General features: G+C 36.7%; 2 protein-coding genes across 8 annotated transcripts in view; one reads left to right on the forward strand and one right to left on the reverse strand.

Moving 5' to 3' along the window:
• appbp2 (amyloid beta precursor protein (cytoplasmic tail) binding protein 2) overlaps positions 1-4616 on the forward strand; it is a 299366-nt gene extending 294750 nt beyond the window's left edge. For all 6 annotated transcript variants that reach the window (XM_069910740.1, XM_069910736.1, XM_069910735.1 and 3 more), the window contains one exon: positions 3113-4616. In XM_069910740.1, the coding sequence (XP_069766841.1) occupies positions 3113-3366 (254 nt within the window). In that variant the 3' untranslated portion in view covers positions 3367-4616. The remainder of the gene's footprint in view (positions 1-3112) is intronic.
• Positions 3381-12712, reverse strand: part of LOC138749431 (uncharacterized) — a 28141-nt gene continuing 18809 nt past the window's right edge. For both annotated transcript variants that reach the window (XM_069910745.1, XM_069910746.1), the window contains exons 5-6: positions 7469-7641; positions 3381-7391 (exon numbers count right to left, since the gene is read on the reverse strand). In XM_069910745.1, the coding sequence (XP_069766846.1) occupies positions 7329-7391; positions 7469-7641 (236 nt within the window). In that variant the 3' untranslated portion in view covers positions 3381-7328. The remainder of the gene's footprint in view (positions 7392-7468; positions 7642-12712) is intronic.

Here is a 12712-nt window from a genome sequence, read left to right on the forward strand (position 1 = left end):
TCATAAATACCCCCCGCCACCCCACATGTTTACAGATAAAGCTTTACTAATGTACTTAATATATTAATAGAGACTCTTACAAGGCAGAGATAGGGAGACACTTTAGCAGATTCTCCCCAGGAGCTATTCATCCTGGGTGCTGCTGTTTCATTCAAACACAATTTTGCTGCGCATAGGACACTCTGCTGGCTGCATACTTCCTCCCATCTTATTATTTATTTATTTTTGGTGGTTGCTTGCAGTTGCCAGTTGCTTGAATTATGGGTACCAAGGATTTTACTGTATATTGTAATAACTTCATTTGACAAATGTGCTTTAAACCATGAAGCCCTTTCTTGAATTCCCTCTTTCAGAACTTCATTAATATCTAATCCTTCGATCAAATTCTTAACTTTTTTTGTGGCTAAGCATCCACATTTACCTGATGCTTATATAACATGGGATGTGGGCATTCAGGCTTTTGGGTCTATGCCAAGCAAATCATTCCATTCCCTTTTCCCCAATATAATTCCAACTTTTTATGTCTGATGTGACCATTTACCCCCTCCTCGCTGCTGTTGGTACTTTCTTGCAATAAAGGGTAATTTTCAGTTACTAATTGACATACCAAACTCTCTTTGTATGTGGAAGACGATTACACTCCACGTAAAACCATCTTTTAGTTGGGTTTTCTTTTGACATCTGACAAGAGTTAAAACTGGAAATAATTGATTGGCATAAGCTGGAACGGTCATGTAAAACAGCCTTTATTCTTGATGATTACATTTTTTTGAAGGACCATCTACTTTGTTTCTTCTTGTGGCATTATTGCAAAGGCAGATCAAGTGTTTAAACGGGTTAGAAAACAATGAAGTTTGTTCCATTGAAGTCAGTTCATATAATCAGTGCCTTGATCAGAAAGGGGTTAGAATTTGGAATTTCTGTCAGGTTAAAAAGTAAATGGATTGGATCAGCCTGGTTGCAGCTCTGTGCCCATACAAACTTGATGCATTTCTGGAGGGCCAGACAACCAGATCTTAATTTGAGAAGCCTGTTATGAAGTGGAGTGGATCATGAGGAATAACTACTCTCAAGTTGTTTATCATGACTCCTCCCCAGAACTTACTGTAGTCTAAAGATGAGCTGTTTCTCAAAACTGGCAAAAAGCTTTTCAATAGGTTTATGTAATTAGAAAAAAAATTAGAAGTGTGCTGTAGTACCAGAAATTAAAACATCAAGTACTGTAAATGAATCCGTTAACTGCACTTTTTAAACTGAAGGTCAAGGATCTTGTTCAAATGAATAGGATTAATAATTGAAGTATGATTAATATAAATAAGATTAAAGTATGAAGTTTCTTCATGCACTCTTTACAAAGAAAATTTGTATCCTATAGCATGTTGATCTTATTGCAAATGTGCAGGCAATAATTTCACTTTTTGATTTGGCTTTGTCTTGGAATCCTTATGAAAGAAACCGAGTGGTCAAAAGTTAGGTGGTTATTGGTCATGGTTTTTTTTAAATACTAGTTTTTAAACCTTTTTTTCCTCCAAGAATCATATCTACAATACATCCCTTTCTGCTACTCTGGATCAAGCTTTGTCCAGCCCATAAGCACTGAAAGGATCCTATTTACAATTGAATGTTTTTCTGTGTCAGCATGACCACTGTGTGACCCTTTCTTTATTTGCATCATTTTCTAGTAAATTGCATTAATTTTCACAGTTGCAGAATGATTGATTTCCAATGTCAGCATTAGCTTGCAGTTCATGCTCAACTAGACTTATTTTGGTCTCCACTTTTCCCAACCCTGCATTTTTTTCTAACTCTAGCTTGTTTTAACTTCTTCATTTGTGCCATTTGATGGGAGAGCATAAAATCACTTCATTTTATGAAAAACATAGAAAGATGACAGCGAGGAAGCCATTTGGCTCTTTGTATCCATGCCTGTTCTCTAAAATGGAGTTGTCCCTCTTCCTGCCCTCTAACCCCATCCATGCGATTTTATTTTCTTTCAAATAATGGTTCCAATTATTTTTGAAAGTTGTGTATGATTTTTGTTGCCTCCACTTTGTCAAGCAGTACATTATTAGCTGTATAATTTTTTTTGATTGTATTATAATTTTGATTCTTCTGCCAGCCTTTTGTATGTGTGCCCTCTAGTTCTGGTTCTTGACCTTTCCATCAATGGGACAGCTCCCTGCCATTTTCCTCCCTTTGCATTATTTTGACCATGTCATCTCAAACTAATCCCATGCTTTAAAAAAAAATCCCAGCTGCTCCAAGCCATTCTCTGTCAGATTCTCTCCCTGGAACTATTTTGTAAATCTTTTCTACGCTTCTAAAGCCTTTACATCCTCAAATATGCTTGGAATCTGGAGCAATATTCTGGAAGAGGTTTGCCTCGGCTGTTCAGCCTTTGCCTTTCTGTTTCTGTTCATGGAACTCAGAATCCCATTGCCACCCATATTTGTGCACCCAAGTCTCCTATTCCTGTATCCTTCTAATTTGTTTTTAAATGTTGCGTCTCATTCTTCCAATTACATTCCCCAGAACTTCTCCAAATCCCATTCTTGCTATATATTTTTTAGTGACCGAAGACACAGCTCCAGAAAACAGGGTTCATTCCTGTGTAGAATTTGTACATTCTCTGTTTGTGTGAATGTATGGGAGACTCTCCACCCCCTGCAGAGTCTCCAGTTTCCTCCCACATCCCAAATACAGATGGGAGGTAGGATAATCATGGAGTTTATGAACTGAGAGAATCGATTCATGGAAATAACTGGGGAATTGGTAAAATTACTGTGGAAATAGACATTATTTCAAGCTCATTTACCACCTATGTTGCAGGACACAGGTTTTAATTTTCTACTGTCATTTGCCTTTTTAAATTTCTAATCTCTTGTCTGGTTAAGTTATGAAATGTGAAGATTTAGCAACCTTAAATTGGTTGTAAATGGATCATACAAACTGCCGTTGAGTTTTTCCACAAATTGCTTGGTCTGTTACTTTGCCTCAAACAGAAATCACCCATTGTTTTCATTTCAAATTCAGCAAGTGCCTTCATTTTCCTTCCAAAGAATTGACCTTGCTGACTCAGCAAATGGTAAACGTTTCTTGTGTTTGTTTGCAGGAAAGAAGTTATTTGGCGAAGGTTACAGTGGACTGGAATATGATTACAGAGGTCTCATCAAACTTTACAACTCTGTTGGCAATTTTGATAAAGTATTTGAATACCATAATATTCTGTCCAATTGGAACAGATTGCGAGATCGACAGTTTGCCATTAGTGATGCCCTTGAGGATGTAAATGGAAGTACACAGTCCACAGAAGAAGTCGTCAGATCATTTCTGTTAGCTCAGCCTACAAACGGACAAGGATGCTGAGATCAAGGCAGGAATAAATTCTCATGTACAGTCTTTATTCCCTGGACTGAAAGGGAGAAGCATACTGTGAAACAATCCAGTAACTACACTTAATACCATTAGGGTAACTACTTTCTTTTAGGTGTTAAGCTCAGAGGTAAAGGCAATGAAAAAAAATTCACGTAATAGATACGAGACCAGGAACGACCTGACCAGAAACAGTCGCCATGGCACGTCATTGTATCGTGAAGTTCGCAAATGCTAATGGACGTGGAGGATTTGTCTCAGCGAGTGAAGTTAATTTACAGCTGCAGCCTTTAATATTTTATTTTAATTATATTTCCAATTGTTTGCTGCTGATCAGAAATAATTTCTGAATAATAATTTAACCAATTCTTTATGCGTAAGATTTAAAGGTGCACAATGGATTTCAGACATTCAGGCCTTTCTTACCTAAAATTACTGTAGTTCCCTGCCAACAGGTGCCATTGCTCTGAGTCTCCACAGACTCGTCGTTGGTTCTAACTTTGCTTGCATCACAATTTCCAAAATGACAACCTTCAGGGCACACTGTGATAGGGTTTGCTGTACATTACAGTATGTCATTATATATCCTAGGTATCTATAGCATGGGCGGCCTTAGTGAATTTGTTGAAGTGCACATTTTTTAACTGAAGTATTAAAGGAATATATCTAGAAGTGCGTTTGTGGTGCACGAGTTCAGTGTTGGATCACTAAATGATGTTTTTAGGTACCATTTGTTTCATCCAATTTTTAAAATTCAATTTCTATTCCTCATTGGGAATAATGTGGCCATATTCCACGTTAAGTGAATAATAAAGTTTTGATAACACTGTGGACATGGAAATTGGGAAAAAGAAATGTGAGCTGTGTTCATTTTATTGCACATTTAAGTAAACAGTACTATTTTTGTATTTTCATACACAGCGATTACTAAACACTATTACCAAATTCAGCCTCTGTTAATGGAAGCAAGATGACAAACAGACCCTTCCTTGATACTTGAACAGGATTCCTGTAATAGTGCCATGCTGAATTTGTACAACATCACAATTGTTTTATTTTAATTCCCATATTTGTGTACAGAAACGTTTAGTGTAATGAGACGCAACAGGCTGCAGCGCCCAATATTATGTGCAACCATCAAGCCATTATTGCTTATGTTTGTAATAAACATTGTGATAATTCTGTAACTGTACTACTACAAGATATTATTAATCTGCTAAATATAGTGTTCATGCATAACCTCAGTCTTTGCTTCTTAGCTAATTGTTCAATTCATTGGTATTTTAAGATGTGCTGATTTCACATAGCTGAAGGCACCACACATCCACAGGGAAGTTGATCACCAGGAAAGGAACTCGAGCTGATAAATGTCTATGTTGAAGAGTAGTTTAAAAATGGATTCGTGGCTTGTTAGATACTGCATCGCTTTTAGTTTTCTAAAATTCCTTTTGATTTGTAAAATAGCAAATTATTTCAAAAAGGAAAGGAAATCATAAGGCAGGAAACTAACTACCTGCCAGTTAGCTTGACATTGACCACAGAAAAACTGTTCGCTATTATTAAAAGTATTACAGCGGGGCATTCAGAAAAACTCAGAATCAGGCCTGGTTTAAAAAAAAAAATTGTGGTGGGGGGGGGGGGGGAAAGAAGGAAATTGTTCCACCAATTTAAGTACATTGAGGAGATTACAGTGAAGAGAATCCAGTGGATGTACATATAGCAGGTATTTTACAAGGTGCTGCATTAAGTTATTGTGGAAAATGTATGCCTGTGGCCTATTGCCACTGATAGATTAGCTAGCTAACAGGAAGTATAATAGATTTAATGAGTGTGCCACAGAATGGATATGGGGGTAGTCAGGACTATAGAATGGTGTTATGGGCTGTTGAAGCAGTTAAAATGGCCTCCGTGTACTTCTGGGTGTTGAATATCCATGCATCTGATCTGAAACATTCACTCTTTTCCTTCCCTGGATGCTGTCTGACCACCTGAGTATTTCCAGCACTTTTTGTTATTTCAGGTTTTCAACATTTGCTTTAAAATACATTTAATTTCATTTTGAATTTGTATGCATGAACATTATTGGCAGAAAATGTTCAAATGATGACTACTGGTGATTGCATGAAAAGAATTTAAGATCAATAATAGGATTTTTTGAGGGGCTAAGGAATGTCAACTGATGGATCTGTTAAGAGAGAGGCTATTATAAAATCAGAATAAATCTAGGTCTTTACATCAAATGCCCTCTTCCAAGGAGCCACACTACTTTTGTCTTTTTGCTTGAATGGCATTAGTGATGCTATCAGAACAGTTGCTCCAAGGTTTTGTAACAGTGGTAATGTCAGAATAGAAGGTAAAGACCCTGGTGTTAATTCCCAACAAGTGGAATGATTTCTGAATTTTTGTGGATATTCCAGACAATTCTGCAATTATTTAGTTGCTATTGTCATATGCTGTAGCAGATGGAATTGTCTTGACCAATAAGATCGGACAGATGGTATTAATTTGATGGTTTATTGCCATTGGTGTAAAAGTGTTTTCCTTGGATGAGACAGCATATTTACTTTCATTTACCATGTGTATTCACAACCTTGTTTTAGGATTTAAGGCACAATTAACTATAGCCTAAATATGTTGAATCGTCGAAATGTGCTTCCACTGTATTTGGAATGAAGTACAGGTAACTCTGAAACCTATAGTCTTGATACTTCAATCATGAGTATAAAGACTTTAAATCTGCTGTATAATCAAAATTTTACTCTTAAAAGAAATAATTAAAATTGCTCTTCCCAGTTGCCTTCTATACTCCGTGTGTTAAATAGAATTATCCATGAATCTTGAAGAAATATAAATGTGCTCCTTTCGGCTCAATGTGCTGCTGCCAAGGCCACAGATAATTTAATTGTGCCAAAGTCTGTATTTTGGCTCTATGGTTGGTTTATCAAGGCTGGAAAATATACTATTTGAATTCCTATTTTGGAATGAGCAAAAAAATCTTTTAAGCTTGCCTCAGTTTTAAAGTGCTTGTGTGCTTTTAAGTTGTAGTTGTTGAGAAAGAAAAATGAACTGGTCTAGTGATGTAATTGCTGTAAGGAAAATCATAAATAGTAAAGTCTTGTTAAAATTGATAATTTTGTTTTATCACAAGATACAACCAGTACCAAAAGCATTAAATATTTAATTAGCCTTCCTGAATGTAGATGTCAGTCAGAAACAAGGGCAATTAATCATCTTCTGCCATGTTTGTTTTTTTGACAAAGTAGACCTTTTACCTCCTGGTTTACAGCATATTGATTGATCAGATTTTTTTTATTAATGATTTTTGTGAAGTTTGATGGTGGTAGGGTATTTGTAAATTTGGTTTAGTTTCCAGGAAGTATTGCTGTATAATTTGGAATTTGTGCTCTTAAACAAGTTTAATTACAAATATAACTCACAATCAAAGGTATGGAAAGGTTACAAAAGGCTTGGGATGTACGTGTATGACCCCAATCTCAGATCAGTTTGGGTTAAAGTATTTCATTTGCAACATTCGTACAAATGGGCACTTAATAAACATTTTATCAAAAATGAAAAGAACGGTATAACAAATAGCACCTTGTGAATTTTTTTTCTTTAAATGTGATTATTTACCATTTTGTTAGAACCCATTAGAACCTACTTCAACCATGAAATTGTGAGCCCAGAATTATTCTCAAACTAAGACCGGCAACATCTCTCAGCAAGTAACATGTGATTTCCTTTGCAAGTTTTATTTGAAAATAAAATTTTCAAATTATTTGAAAATGATTGATAGAAAATATTCAAGAATTTTAATCACAGTTCTTCTACTCCCTTCATCTCCACAAAAAATGGAACTACACAAACAAGATGTGAAAATTTAAGACTTGAATTGTGTATATTGTGCTGCAGTGTCCAACTACCTTAATTCTCGTCTTCAGCTGATATAAATCAGACTATTCCTTTCCTTTGGTTTCTTTTTGTACAAGGAACAAAATATGAATCCAGATACACCAGAACTAGAATGAAAACAAATCTTTCAGTTAAACTGCTCTGGAAATTATCATTTTATTTTAAATGCCTTTTTTCTTCTTACCTCCACAGCCATACACAGAAGCCTTCCACAGATGAAAAATGCTGTTGCCAACCTCTGCAATGTAATAGGCAGCAAAAATGTATCTGTTAAAACCCGTTTGTGGTATCCATACATCCAAATGGGAAGTACATGTAATCCACTGATGGCAAATGCTCCTAGGGTAGATTTGAAACCTGTAGGTAGAATATTACACATTTGACCATTGTATTATTTAAAACAAAGATGATTTCTAAATAGACTTGAAAATACAATTGCTTTCTGACCTCATTTCCCAAGTCCTAAAAAGATCCCATGTAGATTCTGAAGGGACCACTTGATTGGGTAACAGAATAATGCTTTCATGACTCAAAATTCAAACCAGCTCAAGATCTCAAGGAAGGAAAATGGGGCAGAATATTGAAGGATTTGGTAAGGGATTGACAGCAAACTGGTTTGAATGAGCACACTCCCTATTTATTGTGAATAGTTTCTCTGTATCTGCTTTGCCACATTCTTGTATCGTAAATGTTGTGTTGATTTTCACTGCACCAACTGTCATTTGGAGCTGTTTGTCGTCAGTTCAACCTTAAACTCTGGTGAATATGTGCAGTATTTTGGGCAACTGCATCTATAGGATTACTTGGTTTCCTCCCTCACACAGATAAGAAATATCCCAGGCACAAGGCACAATTCTAGACTGTAAACAATGCTGTAAAATGTCAATCTTGCATCTGCAATGGTTAAGTTATCAATTTTAGAATTGCATAACCCAGAATTTTAAAAGGATCTGAATCACATTTCACTGATCTGAATGAATGTGATGAGTGTTCAACAGGGTAAAAAAAAAAAAATTTGTAGTACACATGACTTTGACACAACAGTTTGTGTTCCATCTGCCATGAAAGTAATAGCCCAAGAAATTAAAGGGAAACTGACCTTGGATTTAAAAACTGACCTTGTAGTAGAAAGTCAAGTGTAACCTTTGAGAGTTTAGGTGGTGGGATCCAAGTGAAGAGGCCATAATTAAGGAGATGGATGATAAAACTGGCACTGTGGTTGGTCAGAATAAGTCATTTCTAGGCTACAAAGGCTATTCTTTAAAATAGTCAATTTATATTAGCAAATGGCATTCAATTTCCAAGTACTGGATCATGCATCAGAAGTGGGCTAACAAGACAAGGAAACACTTACTAAATAGATACATGCTTTAAAAAAAAAAATCGAAGGAACCTGGATTGTGGAGTGCACACCCAGAAATCCCTGAAGGTAAGACGTTTAAAATCAACATAATACAATAAAACCCCTGATATTCGGAATTCAAGCAACTGGCAAAAAATAGGCAAAATAAATACATTTAAATGTTTTTAACCATCAATTAAAGTTTAAAATTGTATATGTTGTCTAAAGTAAACTTGATGAAGACAGAAGCAAATATTCAGCCTGCGGAGCACCTTGGTTACGCTTTGCTTGTAGCAAGCAGCTATTTGAATAAAATGGTGTCACCCAGGATGTAGATTTGATTAATGCCACTTAATCCTGCTTAGTAAGAGTTGTTACCTTTAGTATATTAAGTACAATAGTATGGTTTTATCTGTAAACTTGGGGAGGGTTTTTAAGTTATAATGTTTATTAGTCTTTCGGATGCCCTGGGGGGGAGGAACTTAGAGATGCAGTGATGGTTAAATTTTCAAATAATGTGACTGGAAAAAGTAAAATGTTTTAAGGTTTATATATTCATGCAAGTGAAGTTTGTTCAGTGAAATACAGTATAGTATTTTTGTCCTTTAAACTTTATTCTTAATGCAGTTGTATTGGTCAGGTAAGAGTGAGTCTGAAGCAACTGGAAAAACTCTTCTGGCATCTACCATAGGTGCCAGATACCAGGAGTTTTACTGTGCTTGCCTTTATTAGATAAGACAGAATACAAATATTAATTAAATTCTGGTTTGAATACCAGATTTTATTCCTAGGTTGTCAATTGGATGTAGTGGTGACCTATTTTCTCTCCTGACAGTACTTGGTTGAAGTCAATGTGGGAACCATGGATTCTCCTATTGATGAAACCGAAGGTAGCTGACAAAACGGGGAGATGGGAAGGAGGGGATCTGCTGTGGGTTTCCACCTAGAATGTAATTAAGGGAACTCTCAAGAGCAATGCTATAGTTGATGAGTTCCTTTAAGTATTTCTTCCAGTAAGTGCTATTTGTCTCTGCACTTGATGTGTTGAATGAGCAGGGTGGATTCTTTGGTATTTAGGCCTTGACAATGTTGAATAACTTGGGTCATGGCAGTGAATTTTAGTCTCCTGTTCTTTTTCCATCTGTTCCTTGGTAATAGGTTATGTGATGGACAACAGCCTTCAGATGCCTGTGGGGATTTTCAAATGAATCACAGTAGAGCTTCAGGAATGTCTTGCAATTTCTGTTTTTTTAAAAAAAACATTGGAGGAAACTCATGCAGACACTGGGAGAACGCATAGGCTCTTTGCAGTGCCAGATTTGAACCTGGATTACTGGTGCTGTAATAACATTGCACTAAGTGCTATGCAATGCGGTTAAGAACTGGGCAATTTCACTGTGTCAATTATGCATTGTATTTCACTGGGAATCCAGGAGGTAGACAGCCAGGAAACAGGGGCCTGGTTTCACATACAGGTCACAAAGTTTACTATGTTACATAGCTATATCAGAGATGCTGTTTCAACATTTAATAATCCTTGGTTTGTTTCAGATTGTTATATTTATATTGTATATAGATGGTTTAAAGGTGATAAATTGTGGGTTTTTTTTAGTGTAGGTCACAAACACTTCAAAACAGATCTCATTTAAAATGCCAAAGCTCTCCTCAAGCCAGACAGTCCAGGCTCCCAATGCCTTTGTAAAGACAATGGAAACTGCTTTGTTGAAGGATGTCACAAGTAGGTGTTAATTGGACATGCTGTGGAGTAATGGATTATTGTTTTGGAAAGCAACAGATGGATGGACTCAGAAGATTGGGTTTGCTGTTCTAAGAAGGTCATGTGGTCAGTTCTACAGTTCAGCAGCAGGGACTAGAACATGACAAGTGTGTGCAAAAACCCCATTTTGAATTCTGGTTGTGAGTTCTTAGTTCAACCTGTTCATACAAGAGATGATGGAGGGCTATATAATGTTTCACCTGAGATGAGGGAGACAGCAAAGAAACTCTGGTGACCTGAAGGAAAGAGGTTATCATCTGGAAAACGCTAATGGGGCAAGTTTCTTCGGCAAGATACTGACGTGGCTGATCAGAAGGAATTAGTTTGTGTCCAATGAGCAACAAATCTGAAAACTGAAAAGAACCTTCCTGAGTGGTAACCATTTACCTTTCAAGTTCCAAAACCTGGTGAAATTCATAAATGTTAAATTCTGTGCTGAGAGGAGTGAGAAGTGAGCTTGGACTGAATTAAAGATTTTTTTTAAACTTGTACACATTACTTACACGTGTGCTTAGAATTAGTTGATAGTAATGTTAAAGTTTGATCCTGTTTTTAATGTTTAAAGAAAATGAAAACCATTTGTTTTGGTGAATTTCTATTGCTGGGTTTTGGGGTCCTCTGGGACCTTAAAAATTCAGAATTTTCATGAAGTCCAGTTGTGTAGCATTTCTTTGCGTGGATGTATTCAGAGCCTCGGCAATTCAGCTGGCGTAAACTATTAGTGTTGCTCTAGAGCACTCTGCAGGTGCACTATCCTTTTCCTGTTCAGCATTTCAGTAAAGCAGCAGGGCTGGGAGTGGCATGAAATGGAGGAATCCTATGATCACCTGCTGGAACAGCTGTACCAGGATTGTTAAAATCTTGTTCAGAAATTAGGCTCATTTCCCAAAGTGAAAGTTGATGTTTTGTACTGCAAAAATAGTTCTTGATTTTCTTAAAACTTGTAAGAATTTCGTACATGATAATTTATAGATTTTTAACCACCATGTTTGTAGTCAAACCACAGGTCTTTATCTGTTTTGAGTATTGAATGTTCCATTTGAATACATTAGATTAAGTTAGCATTAAGAAGTACAGCTCTGGATTTCTTTATCCCGTATCTAGAATCTGTTACAGTTTTACAGTCAGTGATTATTCTATAGTTCCTCAGTGACTTGAGCAATATTTCAGTCCATAATGAGATCCTTGCCAGGATCTCGCTATATAAAAGCTGCTGTGGTAGGTCTTCACCATCTATTGTGGTTGCCAAAGCTGTCAGTTAAGGTTTTTTTTGCTCTTCTACCTCAAATGTGTCTCTATATTTGTACTCCCACTGATTTGTTACATATTTTCTTTAAAATTGGGGAATATTCCTGACAGCAATGCTGGGAGGTTTTTTAAACCCCCCCCCCCTGCAGGACAAGTGGTGCAGCCATTCAATGAGATACAGGAATTAAAGCTGTACCCTAGCCAGCTCCATAAATGTGGGCACGTTGAGATGATGGACCTACGATCTTTAGCATCAGAGATGATACAAGCTGCTGTGTCCCTATTTCTGCACTATCTAGAAATTTCTCCATGATATTACCTCTCCTCCACAGTGTCCTCCCTTGCAAACTGATCATCTCTGCACCCCAGTGTGCTGTCACAAGCAACCTCTCCACATCATGATTAGATGCTGGTTTCATGCCAGTTTCCTTCCAAAGCAGCAACACTAACCAACAGATGCATGGGTTTTACATGGGCCAATTCTGACTGACAGCACTGCCAATTTCCTCATAAGTTTGACATGCAATTCCAGACATCCTGCATCATGAGTGCAAATAGATGGAAGCAAGGACCTCTTCCTTACCTCTGATCCTTTAATGGCTGAGTCACACTTAACTCAAAAAAAAGTCCAGCTGTTTTACAGTAGCAGGGACCTCAAACCACCTGTAGTTTCACTTCTCCCTTCTAAAGAGGAAACTGCATTTGAGACTTACAAATTGCAGTATCCAGGAACAAAAGATCTTGCTCACCGTGTTCTTCCTCCAGCCAGTTGTACAGCAGAAACTGCTCATTTGAGCTAAAGATTGCACCACATTTTCAATGCTATCCCAGAATACAATTATCCTCTAGAAATTTTACTTCATACTAAAACCTGTTCTACATTAAACAATGTATAAATGTTTTTACTTCATCAGCTCACAATGGCCCATGGTCAGAAATTCATATGGATCAAAAAAAATCTGTCATCATGCACTCACCACTTTTCTATTTTAAGATGGAGAAATATTTCAATAGGTTTATTGAGTTAACTATATTTTATCACCCAATAAGCAGTCTTAACT

Source organism: Narcine bancroftii, chromosome 14 (genome assembly GCF_036971445.1).
Source record: "Narcine bancroftii isolate sNarBan1 chromosome 14, sNarBan1.hap1, whole genome shotgun sequence".
NCBI classification, from domain to species: domain Eukaryota; kingdom Metazoa; phylum Chordata; class Chondrichthyes; order Torpediniformes; family Narcinidae; genus Narcine; species Narcine bancroftii.